Source organism: Camellia sinensis, chromosome 2 (genome assembly GCF_055761805.1).
Source record: "Camellia sinensis isolate YWXY chromosome 2, ASM5576180v1, whole genome shotgun sequence".
Taxonomy (NCBI): Eukaryota; Viridiplantae; Streptophyta; class Magnoliopsida; order Ericales; family Theaceae; genus Camellia; species Camellia sinensis.
In genome coordinates this window covers 227,309,100-227,329,670 of record NC_138962.1, presented here as the reverse complement: position 1 = coordinate 227,329,670, position 20,571 = coordinate 227,309,100, and the positions used below count along the sequence as shown (strand labels likewise).

The 20,571-nt window shown below is 37.6% G+C and overlaps 1 protein-coding gene and 1 long non-coding RNA gene across 13 annotated transcripts in view; one reads left to right on the top strand and one right to left on the bottom strand.

Annotated features, from left to right (window-relative positions):
• The first annotated feature begins 488 nt into the window (after window positions 1-488).
• Window positions 489-4,817, top strand: LOC114270904 (uncharacterized). The gene is made up of 2 exons (XR_014362756.1): window positions 489-652; window positions 4,552-4,817. It is a non-coding gene; the product is annotated as an uncharacterized LOC114270904 (long non-coding RNA).
• A 3,939-nt stretch (window positions 4,818-8,756) lies between these two features.
• LOC114270911 (F-box/LRR-repeat protein At3g03360) overlaps window positions 8,757-20,571 on the bottom strand; it is a 35,488-nt gene continuing 23,673 nt past the window's right edge. For all 12 annotated transcript variants that reach the window (XR_014362754.1, XR_014362755.1, XR_014362753.1 and 9 more), the window contains one exon: window positions 8,757-9,234. Coding sequence is in view for 9 of the 12 variants with exons in the window: in XM_082917208.1 (XP_082773334.1) it covers window positions 9,109-9,234 (126 nt within the window). In the remaining 3 variants the exon portion in view is untranslated. The remainder of the gene's footprint in view (window positions 9,235-20,571) is intronic.

Below are 20,571 nucleotides of genomic sequence, written 5' to 3'. Positions count from 1 at the left end.
GTTGAAAAGAGGAAATGAAAAGTAATTGGGACTTGTAAGTCGTTTGACATAAATATATGATTTATGTGATTGTATCAGTATTGGCCATCTATCAATTGCTAATCTTTTAGTCATTGTTCATGGTTGGTTTAGTATATTTCTACTGGGCTGTGGCTCACCCTATATGGGAATATCATTTTCAGGTACTGGTAGCATGCCACATCCAAGGACATAGCTGGGAGGCTAGAGGCGGGCATACTTTTGTTGCTTAACTTTTGATGTATTACATGTAACCTCAAGCCAAGGGCTTAATGTGTAAACGAGTTAGTACTCTTTTGTTGTAACCAAGTGTTAACTTGGAAAGCTGTAAGCCCGTAGGGCATTTTGTTATGATGTTAACATGTAATACTTATGTAATGGAACTCTAAGGAATAAAGGAATGTGGTTAGTTTATATGTAAATGCATGTCTTATCAGATGGGTTTAATATTGTTATTTTGAGGGCGTTACAAAGAAGCAATATTGTGAATGCTCAAAGCGCACGAGAAAGGGCACAGGAGACTCAGTACTCACTGATCATACCTGCCGAAACGAGCCATAATGACTCCGTTGTTGATCATCATTCATCTTCCTACTTATTTAGAGATCATTGGAGATTCAATGACCATTGACAGGTTTGTCTTCGATTATTTAATTATGCAAGTTGTTCCTATTTTTTCTTGAAGGCTACTTAAATTTAGTCATATAGTGAGCTGAAGTCACCAACTGCCTAGTACATGGTTTGGCCCAAGCATGAGGATGAGCCAACAATGGTATCAAAATTTGTTTTATCAAGCTTGCTAAATGTTATCAGTGAGTGTTGGGTGTTTTGGATGCAAGTGTGTGTTTAAACTACAAAGAAATCAATCTAAAACACACATAATCAGATCTGATTTTTCCTGCAGAAAATAGAGAAGATGAAGAGCAAAACAGGGGAGAAGAGGGATCACTTTTTAACAGCCCTTTCAGCAGAATTTTCTATTGCCTTTTTAGCTTCCCTTACAAGCTTTTTTATATGAAATTATATCAACCCAAGTACCAATAAAACATCTGGACAAATTTCCTTCACATACATTAACTCTAATTAACAAAACCCAACCCAAAACATAACTAGAATTAAATAAGCATAAGTGATTGTTTGGATACAAAATTAAACAAGCACATTACATCATGAAATACACCCATGTCATCCTTATATAGTCATCAATAAAAAGAATAAAGTACTTGTTTTGGGCATGGGAGGGAGTTCTCATAGGCCCACAAACATCTGTATGAACTAACTCTAACATTTCTTTGGCTCTCCAAGCAACTCCTTTAGGAAAAGGTTGCCGATGATGCTTCCCTAGTACACACCCCTCACAAACATCATGTATTTCCTCAATACTTGGAAGTCCTTGGACCATATTCTTTTGGTGAAGCACTTTGAGACTTTGAAAATTTAAATGCCCAAATCTTCTATGCCACAACCATGACTCATCATTCATATGAGCTTTTAAAGCAACATCTCTAGCATAGTTGAATGTGAGTGGGAAACTTAGATTTTTCAACATTTGAATTTTTGCCACCACTTGCTTTGTATTTCTGTCGTGAATGTTGCAGCTGTTAGTTTCAAAATAGACTGCATATCCATGTTCCACAAGTTGTCCAACACTAGGCAGATTTTGCTCCAAGTCTAGAACAAGCAACACATCATGAATAAACTTACTCCCCATCTTTGTTTCAACTCATATGGTTCCTTTTCCCTTTGTATTTACTAACACTCCATTTCCCATTTTAACTTGAGAGCAAATTGAAGTGTCCATGTCCAAGAAAATAGACTTGTCACCTATCATATGATTGCTACACCCACTATCAAGGTACCAACACTACAAGAAAAAATACTTTTGGCGACCAACTATATTTTTTGGTCGCAAATAGTCCACTTTCTGTGACCAAAATTTAACTTTTGGCGACCACAATTTTTTGGTCGCGGAAAATCACTTTTTGGCGACCAAAAAAAAAAGTTGGTAGCGAAAAGTATACCTATTGGCGACCAAAGGCTTTTTTGATCGCGGAAGATCACCTTTTGGTGACAAAAAAAAAAAGTTGGTCACAGAAAGTATACCCTTTGGGGACCAAAAAAAAAAGTTGGTCGCGGAAAGTATACTATTGGCGACCAAAGGCTTTTTTGGTCGCAGAAGATTACCCTTTGGAGACCAAAAAAAAAAGTTGGTCGCGGAAAGTATACTATTGGTGACCAAAGACTTTTTTGGTCGCAGAAGATCACCTTTTGGCGACCAAAAAAAAGGTTGGTCGCAGAAAGTATACTATTGGCGACCAAAAAAAAAAGTTGGTCGCCGAAAGTTATGGCGGGATAAATTTTAAAAAAAATGATACTACTGTAATTACATGCTATTTTTCTGTTTAGGCATTAAAAGTTTTATAAAATAATATATAACCAAATTTTATGGGTTATATATATTTTTTGCCAAATATGAACAAGAAGCATATTATTGGCAGAGTGGATTTGGTGCATGGTGACTTCTTGATCAGGAGTTCAAGTCTCAGGCAGCACAAAAAAATTATTTTTTTTGGGTTAAGGCGCTTACTTTTGGTGACCAACTTATCTTTGGTCGCTAAAAGTTTACTTTTGGCTAATATGAATTGGACTTTCCGCGACCAAAAAAGTTGGTCGCGAATGGTCACTTTTAGCGACCAAAGGCTTTTTTGGTCGCAGAAAACTATCTGTGACGAGGCTTTAGCGACCAACTCGCGACCAACACATTTTGGTCGCGAAAAGGTTTTAGCGACCAAATATAGTACTTTTCGCGACCAAAATGTTGGTCACGGAAAGTGTTTTTTCTTGTAGTGCAAACATCATTTTTGTGTTCTGAGGCTGCTTGGCAAGCATAAAATAAGTTTCCTTCTCTATCTTTCTCCTCTAAAAAATTAGCTTGTTGATTGCTTTTGACTTTGCAATCCTTTTGGAGGTGGCCAAAATTCTTGCATTTATAACATTGTGGTTTCCCTTGGAACCTACAACCCTTCTCTAGATGATTTCCCCTTTTACAAATTCTGCACTTTCTTGTATTTTCTTCTACACTTGAACTTCTATCAATGTTGCTTCTATCTCTTCCCCTTGATGAATTTCTTCCTCTACCTCTTCCTCTTTCTTGTCTACCACCTCTTGATGATTCCCTTCTTGTTTGTTCATTACTTGATGATTCTCCATGATTTTTAGAATTCAAATTAACTTTCGATTGGAATGCACTCTCCAAAGGCTTCTGTAATTGTTTTAACAACCTTTGTTCATGAGCTTTCAAAGAACCCATCAATTCTTGGACACTCATTTTAGAGATATCCTTTGTTTCTTTAATTATTCCCACCATTGTGTTATATTTTTCCGGTAAACTAACCAGAATTTTCTCAACAATTCTCTTTTGTTCAACTCTTTCATCATATGATTTCATTTGATTGACAATCTCCATCAATTTAGAGAAATAATCAGTTAAAGTTTCAGATTATTTCATCTTCAAATATTCTAACTCCTTTCTAAGAGGTTGGAGTTTGATGATTCTGACCTTTTTGTCTCCTTGAAATTCTTGTTGTAAAATGTCCCATGCTTCCTTTGATTTCTTGGCTTCAATGATTCTTGGAAACAACTCATCAGAGAGTGCTTGTTGGATGAAGAAGAGTGCTTTAGCATCTTTTTTTCTGGTTTCCTCTAGCTGCTGCTCTTGTGCTGAAGTTAATGTAGTTGTTGAATTGGGTTCATCATACCCATTTTGTACCAAGTTCCATAAACCTTGGGACTGAAATAAGGTCTTCATCATCACACACCAATAATCATAATTTTCTCCAGCAAAAATGGGCATAGATGGTTGCTGGATACCTATACTTTGGTTGCTTGAGTTAGCAATAGAGATTTTTTGCAAAACTCACTTTTCTTCTTCACACACCTATTTTCAGCCCTCTTTTTCAAATCCAAGGTTCCACTTCAAACTAGGCTTTGATACCACTTTATGTTGGGTGTTTTGGAAGCAAGTGTGTGTTTAAACTACAAAGAAATCAATCTAAAACACACACAATCAGATCTGATTTTTCCTGCAGAAAATAGAGAAGAAGAAGAGCAAAACAGGGGAGAAGAGGGGTCACTTTTTAACAGCCCCTTCAGCAGAATTTTCTATTGCCTTTTTAGCTTCCCTTGCAAGCTTTTTTAAATGAAATTATATTAACCCAAGTACCAATAAAACATCTGGACAAATTTCCTCCACATACATTAACTCTAATTAACAAAACCCAACCCAAAACATAACTAGAATTAAATAAGCATAAGTGATTGTTTGGATACAAAATTAAACAAGCACATTACATCGACAGTGAGATGCTTCAAAAGGAAAAGGCATTCTTCCTATTTATTGGTTTGGATCATCAACATCTCTATCAATAACACTTTTTTTTTCAATTAGTCTCGAGTGCCATTAACCATATGTTTTCTTTTCCAAGTGTATTGACTCACAATCATGTGTTCTTTTGTCCTATTTTACTATTGCAGCTGCTACTTGAGAGAACAAAGTGTGCGAAAAGGAGTCAAATTGGCATGGAGCTAATTCTTACACGTTGTTTTGTATGTTTGTTATATGCTTCACTGTGTTGCAAGAAGATTGAGAAAATTCTAGTTGTGTCTGTAACTTGAAGAGCATTGTTAAGTTGCGATATTTTTCAAAATCTATCATACTATTAGTAACTCTAGTAGTACATACAATTGGTTATATGATGGTAAAATGAGCATATTTGATGCTTCTTTGATCGCTTTTTATATTCCTTCTTCTTTGTTAGAGGTTATCTTATAACTGCTCTTGTCTTTGTTTGCTTTAATATTATCAAGTCTAGTAGTGATACGGAAGAATGACTTGGGGCTTATTAGCTATAATCTTTTGAATGTTTCTGGTCCTTTGCCTAGGCCACTTCCATGCTCCTTGATGGATTATGTCTCTTAAACTTTTAGCTTTAAGGAACTCCCCAAATTAAACACTACTTTCATCAACACATAGGATGCCAATTATCACTCCATACCAAAGTGGACTGACCATTTCCAATAATATATCTGATAAATTGCTACCTCAAAGCTCCAAATTTCAAGATTTCCCTCATGGTCCATGAAGAGTAGGTTGGTATAGGCATCCTCCACAAACTGTTCGTCTTTAAGGGCCTTTTATACCCTGACCCCCTTCGCATTTTGGAGCACATACAGCCTTCTGTTGAATTTTTGCTCCTAACTGTCTAAGATCGGAACTAGTCCATAAGAAGGCTCTAGGAGTGAGTTCATCACCTTCTGAGGAAGAATGAAATGAAAGCTCTAAAGTTCATCCTCTTGATATCAACGTGTCAGGTTTTGATTCCTATTCTTTTGTATGTACATCAAAACAATTTGTGCTCTTCCATTTGTAGCCCTGGCAATATAAATTTGAGGCCTTCATTGGACTATGTGATCAATTTCATTGAACAATCTACTTATATCGTAGATGTTATGATTTCCTCATTAGGAGAATGTGCACCTACCTCTTCCAAATCTGCCTAGTTTATGTCATGTCAAGTGGAATTGAGAATGAAAAACAAAAAGCTTATTTGCAGCATCTGTTCTCAAATTTGGGAATACAAAAACTTATCCGAACTACTTTCTATTTTGAATGATTTCTGAATTTTATCATGAAATTTTTTTGCCAGCTTTTTATTATTAGTTTTGTTTTTTATTTTTAGCATTCAGAATAAGTTCATCTGTCCATTAAATGTAGATAAAGGGAAGCATGCCCAAATGTGTGCATGCCTTTACATATCTGGTCTCATCATTTCAACTGCATGCAACCATTAACCAATAGCTTTTCTTCCATTTATTTTTAAATTTTTGCCAAAATTGTTGTTGACTTGATCAGTTTCTAATCTAAGCTTCATCAAAATAAAAAATGGCCTTCAAAATATGATTCTATGCATAAATGCAAGGGGCCTTCAAGAAGAAAAAAATGAAACAGATTGCGCTGGACAAAATAATTGGGAAAAGCCTATTAACAATAATTAATGTAGGTAATGATAAATATGTGCCTAGTAGTGGTATATGAAGGAGTATCAAAACGGCATTTTATAATAATTATACATATAATGATAGTGTTAAATACAAATAGTGGGATATTAGTAAGTTTGTGGGTGACATTACATAACTTTATGATTAGTTACGACATTTTATGGTTCTCAAAAATTTTATGCTTTCGTTACGCCAATTTGTGGTTAGGTGACATGTTTTAGTGGGTGACGTTACGTATCTTTGTGGTTAGGTTATGACTTTTTTTTATTCTCAGAATTTTTATGCTTTTTGTTAAGTCAATATGTAGCTAAGTTACGCATTTTTGTGGCTGACGTCATGTATCTTTGTGGTTAGCTATGAAGTGTGGACACTCCAAAATCGGTGCTGTGGCGGTGTCCGACACGTGAACGCGACGGGGATACGAACGGGACATGCCAGATGGTGTGTCCCTTTAATTAATGATTTTTTTGTAGAGGACACGATGGGGCGCACTTTTTTTTTTTTTTTTTCTTCCTTCTTTCTTTTGCCTCTCTTATTTAGTGCTTTTGTGAAGAATATTGTTGGATATTGAATGTTTTCCCCTTCTCGTCTTAGTTCTTATCGTTTATTATGACTTTTTTGTGAATAGATGATTTATTAATTTGTTTAAATGTAGTGGTTATATTTAATGAATTAATGTTACTATGTTAGTGTTTGTTTATTTTGATTTAGGATGAATGTAATATGAATCTACATAACACATAAAAATATATAAAAAATTTTTAAAAAAAAAATTTGCCGTGTCCCCCGCCATGTCCGTGTCTTCATTTTTTAGAAATTGTCGTGTCCCATGTCCTTATCCGTGTCCGTGTCCGTGTCCGTGTCCATGTTTCATAGGTGGTTAGGTTACAACGTTTTGTGATTGTCAAAAGCTTTATAGTTTTCGTTATGTCAATTTATGGTTAGGTTATCCGTTTTTGTGGGTACCATTATGTAACTTTGTGGTTACGTTACAATAGTTTGTGCTTATCAAAAGTTTTATAGTTTTCGTTAGGCTAATTTATGGTTAGGTTACACATTTTTGTGGGTAACGTTATGTAATTTTGTGGTTAGGTTACAACACTTTGTGGTTCTCAAAATTTTTATGCTTTTCATTATGCCAATTTGTGATTAGATTACACGTTGTTATGGCTGATGTTACATAAGTTCGTAGTTAGGTTACGACATTTTGTGGTTACCAAAAGTCTTATAGATTTCGTTACACTAATTTGTGGTTAGGTTATTTATTTTTGTGAATGGCGTTGCGTAACTTTGTAGATAGATTACGACATTTTTGTAGTTCTCAAAATTTTTATGCTTTTTGCTACACCAATTTGTAGTTAAGTTGCGCGCTTTTGGGTGACATTATGTAACTTTGTGGTTACGTTACAACATTTTATAGTTTCCATAATTTTTGTGGTTTTTGTTATGCAATTTGTGGTTAAATTACGTATTTTTGTGGCAACAATATGAATTTTTGTGGAGAGGTTACTCATTTTAGTTGTAGGTTATGCTTTTTATCTTTCGAGGTTATGCGTTTTAGTGAGTTGTGTTACGAATGTTTGTGGTTATATAATATTATTTATTATTTTAATATGTTTACCTGTTAGTTAATCTATTTTACAGGTCATCAATGCATAATTAAAACCACAAAAAAGTATTAATTTTGACCACAAATCCCTCAATATAATATTTAGTGGTAAAAGGACAACTAAATTGTTTTTAATATATGTGTCTTCATAAAAGATTTCTGTTGCAACATGGACACAAAATCAACGTTTAAACTACCTCTTGCTCTATAGATCTACATTGATTTATATTGATTTAGAGTGAGAAAAAGAGGTAAAGAAATTATGTAGACGTCCAATGTAATCCTTATCCCTCATCATCATCATTGTTAATGTGGTCTCTTGTTTTTCGACATTGTCTCTGTTAATTTTCTTATGGCGATCTTTGGATATCACACAAAGTCATAGTCTCCATAATCCTTACAACAGATAAAGGGAGTGTGTGTGTGTCCCATTTTACTCCCGCAAAAGGGTTTTTTCAAATTCCGTTTCGCAGTAAAATATGAGTAAAATTTCATTGTATAGAGAATTTTATTTATTTATTTATTTTTATCCAAGCAATGGAATTGAATTTTAAAAAAAATGTTTTCGTATTTATAAAAATTAGAATCAATTTCATGATTTTTTGAGCAAGTAGAATTTTTTTATATTAATTTGGAGTCTTGTTCATTTTTCTTTTTATATTTAAAATCATGATAAATTTGATATGTAAAATGCGAAGTGTCGTGATCATTGTAGTGGATAGAGATGTTGATAACGAAATTTCATTGCCCAAGCTAACATGTACATAATGAAATTTTAAATTTTATTAAATTCTTTTATTGCATAATCCATATTGACCCAACTAAACCCACCCATTTGCCAATTACATACATGATAAATGTTAGAAACACTGGATGATGCCCCAAGCGTCATTGAAAATGGAGCACGATCAGGTACTTCCTAGACGAGCAGTGATCAGTTGCTTGTATTAGCATTATGGTAGCAATATTTTGCTAAATTTGCAGCCAAATTTCTTGCCACGAGGGAGAAAATAATTATACTGAAACGCAATAAAATAAAAACCCAGCCAAATAATAATAATAACACCACACCTTATTGTAAATAACCTTCATCATAAATTCAAAGTTCAGATTGAACACCGATTTAAATAATATTCGTAATAACTAATACTAGTTTTCTCACTACTAGCAGATTGTGCCCCAAAAAATAAAATAAAAACCTGTATCCTTGAAGACCCAGTATACAAGTAGATACGAGCCAAGAGGTTCATAAATTGTTATTATCTCAACACCAATTGTGTCCCAAAGGGTAATCTTGTTTCCAAGTGCTGCCTGGCACGCGTTCTAGCCAGTTGTTGCTTGTCAGGATCTTCAGGTGCCCATTTATTTGGATGGCTGGGATCAATGATTATCTCCTGAAGTGACACAGTACTGCCAAGTATGTATTAGGCAATCTCCAGATCAGCTTTGCATCCAATAAATCCATTCAATTCAAGCACCTTGAGGCTTTTATGTAGATGTTTAGGCCTTCGTATCTTCGTTTCTTTTGTGGAGTCCTTGAAGTCCCAAAACTGCAAAAGAGAAAATATAATCCAAATAAAGTTCCAAACAACATATGCTCGAGACAAGCATGGGTTTGCACACACCCAAATGTATATTAGCAATTCCTAAGGATTTTAGGAATCAAATTTTTTTCGTCTCCAAAAATAAAAATGAAATAAATCTAACAAAAAAACCATTAAAAAAAAGTCAATCATACACAGATAATGGAAAAAATGACATGCCCAAAACGCAGTATGGCCATTCCCATTCTGCTATTAATCATCTAACAAGTTATGTAACATTTTAGATAAATTACACTAACCTCCCATGAGATTTAGAGAAAATACAATAAGCTCCATAATTTTGTTATACTTACACTAACCTCCCCTCTACTAATAGTAATATAAACAAAGTTTAGCAGAAGTAATGAAATTACTTTTTTACCCTCAATTTCATTTGTCAAATATAACATTATTGTCAATCTACTATATTGCCTTTTTCATTAATTGAGAAATTACTTAATCACCATCCCTCAATCTTGTGTTGTTAACTACAAACATACATAGAAGACACAGATAAAAATCAGAGCAACCTACCACCCCCCCCCCAACAACTCCTGTCACCACTAGCAGTTTCTGCTCCTTTCTCATCTACTTCACTGCAACACCACAATCCATTCTTCTTCCCCAAATTTCGCTCATAACCACCACCACCACCACTGCACATGCCTCCCGCTCTTGAACCCCTCCAATGCTACAACCATCACACCAACATGTCCAGCTACCACCCTCTACAATCCTTCATCATTCAACCTCCAAGAATAAAACAAAAAGTTGATTCAAACTAAATGAAATTCAATACAAGAACTTGACAGAAGTTTATGACACAAAAATTCGTGGTACAAAGCACACCACCATTGTCACAGAACTGTTGTAGAAGGTGATTACACAGAGCCAAGCCGTCGAACTGAACACACAAAGTCGAGACCCTCTTCCGCTGAGTCATCGCACAAGGCAGAGAACACAAGTACACCACTGAGTTATCTCCTCTCTCTCTCTCTCTCTCTCTCTCTCTCTCTCTTCTCTATATTCCCCTCTCACAAAAGCCCTAGAGCACAGAGCATCTCCATCGTTCTCTCACGGAAACTCCCTCTTTCCCTAATTGGTTTGTTCAAAACCCTATAATAGGGATGATAGAGAAGGTTGAGTAATTTTATTGATTACGTCTAGCGATGCCCCATGGTGGAGTGAGCAGTGGTGGACAGTGGAGGAAGGCAAAGGGGTGAAAGAAGGGGGAGGCTAGGGATGGCAATTTCACCCAAGCCCGACGGGGACCCGACCCCCCGACCCCGATCAGAATGGTTTTTTCCCGAAAAATACCCCCGTGGGGACGGTGATGGTATTTAAAATTAAATCCCCGAAGCATTTCGGGCCGGGGACGGGGATAACATTCACAGCCCCAGACCCGGCCCGTCCCCGTCCCCGGCCCCGTATCTCCCCGAAGTGATATTACGAGTATGCCCCTGTATATATATATGTGTGTGTTTAGGGTTTAATGACACAATCCCAACACAAACAAACACAACAATGGGGCTGCTCTCTCTCTCAATCTCTCACTCTCACTGTCGTTCTCTCTACTCCCTCAGACCACGTCTCTCATCTCTCTCTCCCTCTCCCTCACTCAAATTTCTCTCCCTCAGACCACGTTGCTCATCATCTAGAACAGATCCAAACCGATCCTCCACCACTACCGCCTCCGTCATCATCATCTAGGTCAGATCTAAACAGATCTGAACAGATCCGCCGATCCTCCACCATCGCCTTCGTCGCCATGGCTTCCTCGTCGCAACACCGCCTCTGTCCGGCCTCCGCTGCAGCTCCGTCGCAACACAACTTGACGAACAGATACAGATCCACGGTTTTTTTTTTTTTTTTAAAGTTGTTGATGATGATGATGATGATGATGATGATGATGATGATATATATATATATATATATCTCAAAAAAAATCTCAAATCTCAAATCTCAAAAATCTGAACTTGTTCATGTCACACACACGCATATATCTTCGTCGAATCGTCGCCAGATTTTTGATATATATATATATATATATATATATATATATATATATATATATATATATATATATGCGTTGATGATGATATATATGTGTAATGAAGAATTTGAGATTTTTTTTTTTTTTTAAGTTGATGATGATAGATAGATTATACAACAGATTGAAATTTTTAATGATGATGATGCTGATGATAGATTACTGAAACTGAATACAACAGATTGAAATTTTTTTTTTTTTGTGTTAAAAAAAAATAAAAATGAACAGGTCGGAGATTTTCGGGGTCGGGGAAACCCGATCCCCGATCTGGGGTGGGGGCGGGGGCGGGGGGGCTGATGGGGTCCCCATTGGGGATCGGGGCCGGGGCCGAGGAATTTCTCACTATCGGGGATCAGGGATGGGGAGTGTGGTCCCCGGCCCCGCCCCGCCCCGTTGCCATTCCTAGAGGAGGCAAAGGGTAAAGAGAAAGTGAAGATGGTGGGAGGTGGGGCAAGAGAGGCGATGAACACCGACAGTGATTAGAGATGAGAGAGATAAGCGAGAGAAAGATGAATGATAGATTAGAATAATGATATTGTATATATACACATATATCTATATATAATTGTGTGCGGTTAATAAATAAATTATTAAATAAATAAATAAGTAAAATATTTAATTTCAATTTTGTTTTAAAGGAGTAAATTTGATATTTAATAAACGTTTTTTGCATGACATCAGCTAAATTGTTAGTTCTTTGACTGTTCTTTAACGGAATGGGTTAAAATTATTACATGAATTTAATATTAGGAGAGGTCATTGTAATTATGTTTAAATTATATAACTTATGGTAATTTTATCAAACCTCGAGAAAGGTCACTGTAATTTACCCGAAAGTTTTAGGAAAGAAAAATAAGGTTGTTCTCTTTCTTTTTAAAGTTTCTCTGCCTTAACTCTCTTTCTCTACTTTTTTTTGGTTTTCCTTTCTACGTCTCCATATGAACATCTGATAGCATCTGCAATTTGTCTTTTTCTTTTTCTTATTCAAAAAAAAAAAAGAAAAATTGTCTATTTTCTGGTCAATATGGAAACAGAGGAACGAATCTGTGTTCAATGGGGTGGAACCTAATTTCAGTGTTCTGTGTGAAACCATCGAGGTACGAATTGCTCTGTGGGTTAAATCTTATGTCCCAGATTTGAAATATACGGTCCATGATCTGGTGAATAATATGCAGCAGATTAGTAAGTGCTTGCGTTAGGAGGGGCTGTCATGCTGGGTTGAAAGGTATGCTGTGTTGCATCAGGTGTGCACAATTGGAATGCCGTAATTGGGCTGGTTGAGATGGAGTCAAATATCACTTGGGTGTGTCAGTTCATCTGGACCTGCTGTTCTATTGAGATGGATTAAACAAAATTGGGGAGTGGATTGCTTGTTGGGCTGCTGGAATGGATGCTGGTTGCTGGTAATGTTTTGGCTACTATTCCATCAGATTTCAACAGAGATGTGTGGGTTGCAGCATTGCCAGGGGAGTGCTTGGGTGCATGTCTGCTGGTGCTGTTCTGTTTGAGTATTGAACTGGGACCTCTGCTTTGGAGTGCTGGCTGTGTTGGGGTTGTGGAGGCATTCTGCTGGTTGGAGTCGCAGCTGCTCTCCACTCTTGGATGGGCTGTATGATCTGTCTTTTTTTCTCCCTGCTTTTGTTCTTTTCTTTGTGCGTTGGTTTCTCACCAACTAGGAGGTTGGAGCTTGTTTTAGCTCCAAGCTCCTCTTTATTGATGTAAATTTTCTTTCCATCAATAAAGTTTTTTGCCGATCAAAAAAAAATTAGGACCCACCTAACGTATTAGTCTCTTCCTCTCTCATTTGCCATTAACAACCATTAATAAATGAGGGTCAATGACTAGGAATGAAGTCAGGAGTACAAAAGTAGCAACAGCACAGTGCCGCTGCAAAGGGTATGCAGCATTTGCAGGGGCCAGATCCAGAGACTCTGCATTTGTGGGGCCATGGAATTTTTGGAGGCCAACTTCTTTATTGTAGGGGGTTCTTGCTCTAAAACAAGCAAAAGCGATAATATCACTAGAGAGGTGAAACTTGCAAATGATTAGCAATGCAAAACCAAACACAAATGGAGCGGAAGAAATATATATAGAGTAGAGAGAGAAAGTGAGGTAGAGAGAGAAAGTAAGAACCCTGTGGGTACTTGTATCAAGCTCAATACGTGGCAAGCCCTACAGGCAAGGTTTTAAAAAGCGGCCGCAACCGTTACTGCTGGAAATTTGTGTTAATGTATATAATATGATAGTGGTGTTGGTGAAGGATAGTGGCATGTATAGAATATGATAGTGGTGTTGGTGGTAGATAGTGGCATGTATATAATATGATAGTGGTGTTGGTGAAAGATAGTGGCATGTATAGAATATGATAGTGGTGTTGGTGGTAGATAGTGGTAATATATAATATGTAAGTGGCATATAATGGGTTATAATGATGTTTGTAATATCTCCTATATAAGGAGTGTCATTTGGTCTTGTAAGATAAGAAGTTTTGAATATAACAGAAATATATTCATTCTTCCTCATATTTTCGGAGTTCTTCTTCCTCATATTTTCTAAGTTGGTATCAGAGCAACAAAAAACACAGCAGCCCTAAAACCGTCATAGCCATGTCGGAAGTCACGTCCGAAACCACTTCAACCCCTGCCGCTGCCATTCCGGTGAAAACGTCCAACTCTCACTCTGTCCAAATCACCACCATCCGCCTAAATGGTGATAATTTTCTCCACTGGTCACAATCTGTCCGGATGTATATCCATGGGCAAGGAAAGATCGGTTACATCACTGGTGACAAGAAGGCTCCTGCTGTTAATGATCCGCTGTTCGACAGTTGGGACGCTGAAAACTCCATGGTTATGACATGGTTGGTCAATTCCATGGAGGAGGATATAAGCTCTAATTACATGTGCTATACTACTGCACAAGAATTGTGGGATAATGTTAGTCAGATGTATTCTGACCTAGGAAATCAATCTCAAGTTTTCGAATTAACTTTGAAGTTGGGAGAGATTCGTCAAGGAGATGATTCCGTCACCAAATATTTCAATTCGTTGAAAAGGTTGTGGCAGGATCTTGACATCTTCAACACATACGAATGGAAATCGGTTGACAACTGCAACCACCACAAGAAAACTGTGGAAGACAGCCGTATTTACAAGTTTCTTGCTGGCCTCAACATTGAGTTCGATGAAGTGCGAGGAAGAATTATTGGCAGACCTCCTCTCCCATCCTTTGGCGAAGTATTTGCCGAAGTCAGAAGGGAAGAGAGCCGAAGGAGCGTCATGCTTAAGAAAAAAGGTACTGGTGAATCAATTGAAATTTCTGCTTTAATTAGCGATGCTGCGGCCAACAAGGCTGCAAATTACCAGCGTAGGTTTGATGATAAGCCACGGGTTTGGTGTGATTTTTGCAACAAGCCTCGCCATACACACGAAACGTGTTGGAAGATCCATGGCAAACCTGTCAACTGGAAAAGCAGCAAACAAGAAGAGAAAAATCATGACTTTCCTACCGCTAATGAAGCCGATTCAGGTCCCTTCAACAAAGAGCAGATGGATCAACTCTTAAAGCTGATAAAATCCAACTCCTCATCCGGTACTCCTAGTGTTTTGTTGGCACAAACAGGTAGAAATCCTAAAGCCTTCTCTTGCCTAAACTTCTCTCCGTGGATCATAGATTCTGGTGCCTCCGATCACATGACTAGTTTTTCCCATTTATTTAGTACCTATTTCCCTTGTTCTGGTCATGACAAAATCAGAATAGCCGATGGTAGTTTTTCACCTATTGCAGGAAAAGGATTTATTAAACTAACTGAGAAAATTAATCTCAATGCTGTTCTTCACGTCCCCAACTTAGCCTGTAACCTTTTGTCTGTCAGTGAACTATCTAAGGATTCTAATTGTCGTGTTACATTTTTTGAATCCCATTGTGAATTTCAGGACCAGAACTCGGGGATGATGATTGGGCGTGCTAGGATGCTTGAAGGTCTTTACTACTTTGATGAAATACCTGTTAGTAATAAAAAAGCTCAGAGCTTTAATAGTACTAGTTCAATCTCTGTTCAAGAAAAAATAATGCTATGGCACTATAGGCTAGGACATCCTAGTTTTCTTTATCTGAAACATTTATTTCCAGAATTATTTAAAGGGATTGATTGTTCTTCTTTTCATTGTGAAAGTTGCATTTTTGCAAAATTTCATCGTTCTACTTATTTGCCAAAACCTTACCAGGCTTCCAAACCTTTTTATTTGATTCATAGTGATGTTTGGGGCCCTTCTAAAATCACTACTCTTTCTGGTAAAAAATGATTTGTTATATTTATTAATGACCATACCCGCTTATGTTGGATTTATTTGATGAATAAAAAATCTGACGTGAAAAATTTATTCACAAATTTTTACAATATGATTGAAAACCAATTTCAAATCAAAATTGGTATTTTACATTCTGATAATGGAACAGAATATTTCAATGAGCAGTCGGGTGATTTTTTGGAAAAAAATGGGATTTTTCATCAATCTACATGTCGGGATACCCCTCAACAAAATGGCATTGCAGAACGAAAAAATAAACATCTACTTGAAGTAGCACGTGCTATAATGTTTTACATGCATGTTCCTAAATATTTATGGGGTGAAGCAATTTTAACAGCCTCTTATTTGATAAACAGGATGCCTACAAAGGTGTTAACATACAAAACACCTTTTGATTGTCTCAAAACTTTTTTTCCTGACACGAGGTTGTTTTCTGATTTACCCGCCAAAGTTTTTGGATGTATTGCCTATGTTCATGTTCCCAGTCAATTTCGTTCAAAACTTGACCCCCGTGCTATAAAATGTGTTTTTTTGGGTTATTCCTCAAACAAAAAGGGGTATAAGTGTTTCGATCCTCAAACCAAGAAATTTCATGTGAGTATGGATGTGTCATTTGTGGAAACAAAATCCTATTTCCCCAACACTTCTCTTCAGGTGGAGACAAGTGGCGTAGAAGACCGTTTTTGGGATATTTCTATCCCGCTCCCCAATGTCATTTATCCTACACAAAAACCACATCTATCTGATAATGATCACTTAGGAGAACCAAGTTCTATGGTGCCTAGTCAAGAAGATTCTTGTTTAGGGGGAGAAGTACTACAAAATGATCTAAATCCTGAGCTTCAGGTTTATACTAGGAAGCGATTTCATCTGAGGAATAATGACCCGAATGTCCATCCTAATGACCCGAATGTCCACCCGAGTTCTGGCATCGAAATTTTAGGTAATCCTATTCCTTCTATTTCCGACCTTGATGTTCCTATAGCAATTAGGAAAGGTGTCCGAAATTGCATTAAACATCCTATTACAAATTACCTCTCCTATCAAAGACTGTCTAAAAACCATAGAGCTTTCACATCTAGGATTTCACACTTGTTTGTTCCAAGGAATATACAGGAAGCATTGGATGATCCGAATTGGAAATTAGCAGTCATGGAGGAGATGAATGCTTTAAGGAGAAGTGGTACTTGGGAGATAGTTGATCTACCCAAAGACAAGAAAACAGTTGGGTGTAAATGGGTGTTTACGATAAAATGTAACGCAGATGGAAGCGTTGAGAGATACAAGGCGAGACTGGCGGCTAAAGGCTTCACTCAAACTTATGGGATCGACTATCAGGAGACGTTTGCTCCTGTTGCTAAAATAAATTCCATCAGAGTACTGTTATCTCTTGCAGTAAATTCAGATTGGCCTCTACATCAACTTGACATTAAAAATGCATTTCTCAATGGTGATCTTGAAGAGGAGGTGTTCATGAGCCTACCGCCGGGATTTGAGCAGAGACTTGGAAGCGACAGAGTATGCAGATTAAACAAGTCATTATAAGGACTCAAACAATCACCAAGAGCGTGGTTTGAACGCTTTGGGAAGGCAGTTATCAGTTGTGGCTTCTCGCAGAGTCAAGCAGATCACACAATATTTTATAAACATTCAAAAAATAGTAAAATTGCAATTTTGATTGTTTATGTTGATGACATCATTTTAACTGGTAATGATGAAGCAGGGTTAGCATCCCTCAAAGAGAAACTCGCAAAAGAATTTCACATTAAGGATCTGGGAGCCCTCAAGTATTTCCTCCGAATGGAATTTGCAAGATCCAAGGAAGGTATATTCGTTAATCAGAGAAAATATGTTCTTGATCTCCTTGGAGAAACAGGTATGCTTGGTTGTAAGATAGTGGAGACTCCGATCGAGCCTAACTTGAAGTTACAAGCTGCTAAGGCTGAAGAAGTCAAAGAGAGGGAACAATATCAGCGACTTGTAGGGAAATTGATTTACTTGTCTCATACGCGGCCTGATATTGCCTTTGCAGTCAGCATGGTAAGTCAGTTCATGCACTCACCAGGGGCAGAGCACTTTGAGGCCGTTTATAAGATCTTAAGATATTTGAAAGGAACTCCAGGGAGAAGCTTACTGTTCAAGAAACATGGGCATCTTCAAGTTGAAGTATACACAGATGCAGACTGGGCAGGAAGTGTTACAGACAGGAGATCAACATCCGGATACTGCTCCTTTGTAGGTGGGAACCTAGTTACACGGCGGAGTAAAAAACATAATGTGGTAGCTAGAAGTAGTGCAGAAGCAGAGTTCAGAGCTGTTGCCCATGGAATCTGTGAAGTAATGTGGATTAAAAGAATTCTTGAAGAATTAAAGCTTTCTCACCCGACACCTATGAAGGTCTATTGTGACAACAAAGCAGCTATATCTATAGCTCATAATCCAGTTCTACATGATCGCACAAAACATATAGAAGTGGATAAACATTTCATCAAGGAGAAAATCAATGCTGGCATAATCTGTATGACCTACCTTCCAACAGGTGAACAATTAGCTGATGTGCTAACGAAGGGACTACACAAGAAGCAATTTGATAAGCTGACTAGCAAGCTGGCTATGGAAGATATCTTCAAACCAGCGTGAGGGGGAGTGCTGGAAATTTGTGTTAATGTATATAATATGATAGTGGTGTTGGTGAAGGATAGTGGCATGTATAGAATATGATAGTGGTGTTGGTGGTAGATAGTGGCATGTATATAATATGATAGTGGTGTTGGTGAAAGATAGTGGCATGTATAGAATATGATAGTGGTGTTGGTGGTAGATAGTGGCATGTATATAATATGATAGTGGTAGATAGTGGTAATATATAATATGTAAGTGGCATATAATGGGTTATAATGATGTTTGTAATATCTCCTATATAAGGAGTGTCATTTGGTCTTGTAAGATAAGAAGTTTTGAATATAACAGAAATATATTCCTTCTTCCTCATATTTTCGGAGTTCTTCTTCCTCATATTTTCTAAGTGTTACGTAACGCCGTTACGTAACGGTTTTGGTGGTTACCGCCACCCGTTACGGCCGCTTTTGCAGTGTGATTGAAATTCACAGGTGTACCGGTCGTAGCGGCTGCCGTAGCGGTCGTAATGATGCCGTAACAATCGTAACGGCCTGTTACACACTGTTACGTAACGGTTTCAAACTGTTTCTTCCGAAAAAACAGACAAAAAAAGCTAAAAATTGGGGAAGAGGGATAGAGAGAAGAGGGAAGATAAAGAGAGAAAATGGAGGAGCAAGAGATAGAGAGAGAGAAAAGGGAAGATGAAGAACATGTTATTGATTTGTTGAAACTGTAAGACCTATGGTATTCTATTCAGCTGCTATCACTAAACCATTTTGTTTGTGTATGTCTATCTATATATTGTTTGAAAATAATAATAATAATAAGTGTGGTTGTTATCTATTTGGCTTGGTTAAAATATGTATATATATATATATATTTAGACTCTTATTTATTCTCTTACTTTTGTCATTGTTTATCTTATATATAATAGTTAGTGATTGATTTTTTGTATAATATAAAGTCATTAATTATTAAAATAAAATGTAAAAAAATCAGTTTATAGTGATTTAAAAATAGGAAATGTATTGAATCATACTTAAAAATTTACAAAAATTGATCAATATTTATTTTTAACCCAACAAATATGATCATGGAAAAAAAATATGCGTATCGGTAAGTTTTTTTCAAATTGTGCGAAAAATAAAAAAATTCACGGTTCTGGTTACCGCAACCGTTACACTACGACCTTTACACCCCGTAACCGCAACCGCATCACCGCCACTGTTACAGTGACCGCAACCGCTTTTCAGAACCTTGCCTACAGGTGCCACATCACCAAAACCCCACCTACGTGGCAGACCAATAAGGCACCACGTCTGGCATGTCGTATGGCGAGCCCTATGGGCGCCATGTGCCAAGGCAACCAAAACTATATGCTTAGCCTAAGCGGGAGCATATATACAAGCCCAAATATATCTAGATATGAAGAGCCCTGCAACAGGCAGCACCATGGCCCCGTAGGGCCCATGGTCCTTCATACCTCGCTCCAAGGCCAAACAACAATACAATCAGCCCCCGGCTCACTTGGACTTGGATTGATAAACAATGGCTCTCCTAAACATTGAGATAATTCTCCTACTTGATCGCTCAGAAGCGAACCCCTCTCTTAAACATTGAGCTAAGCCCGCGGCCCATTCTCCTACTTGGTCACTTAGAAGCGAGCCCTTGGCTCTCTTAAACACTAAGGTAGGCCCTGGCCCATTTATCTACTTGGATGCCTAGGTTGGGAGTAGGACCAGGCACTACTGCTCGGGATCATCAGAGGATACTGGACTGGCGGCTGAGGTCATGGGATTGTCCAAATGGTTGTCTTCTTGCTAAGACAACTCCATCTCGACCAGGCTTGGAGAAGAGGCAACAATGACCTTACATTCATGTCATCCGATGCATATACGAAACGTTACTTTCTGCCTGCAATGAAACGTTGCTCTTCACCTGCCAGCAAGCCACAGACGACAGAAGGGCTTATATCACTTCTGGCAGAGTTGAGGAGAACGAGCCACCTGTCCAACAGTTCGCTTGGACTCCAATACTCCTATGGCCTATATAACGTATCGTATATGCAGCGAGACACAACAACAACAATACAACCAAGTCTCATGCTTAAACACTCTCTCATACTTTACATTAGTGTTCAAAGGTCTATCACTGCCAACCTCTCCCTCTCCAAGCTTGCCTTGACCTCCTCTCTACCTCCGGTGATCTCAGGCCATTGAAGTGCCTACCATCTTCCCAGAGGTCAACGACCAATCGCCTCTAATCTCTATCACCCACATTATACTCTGCTAGGGAAGAGTGGTGCTCGCTTCACATGGCGCCCAA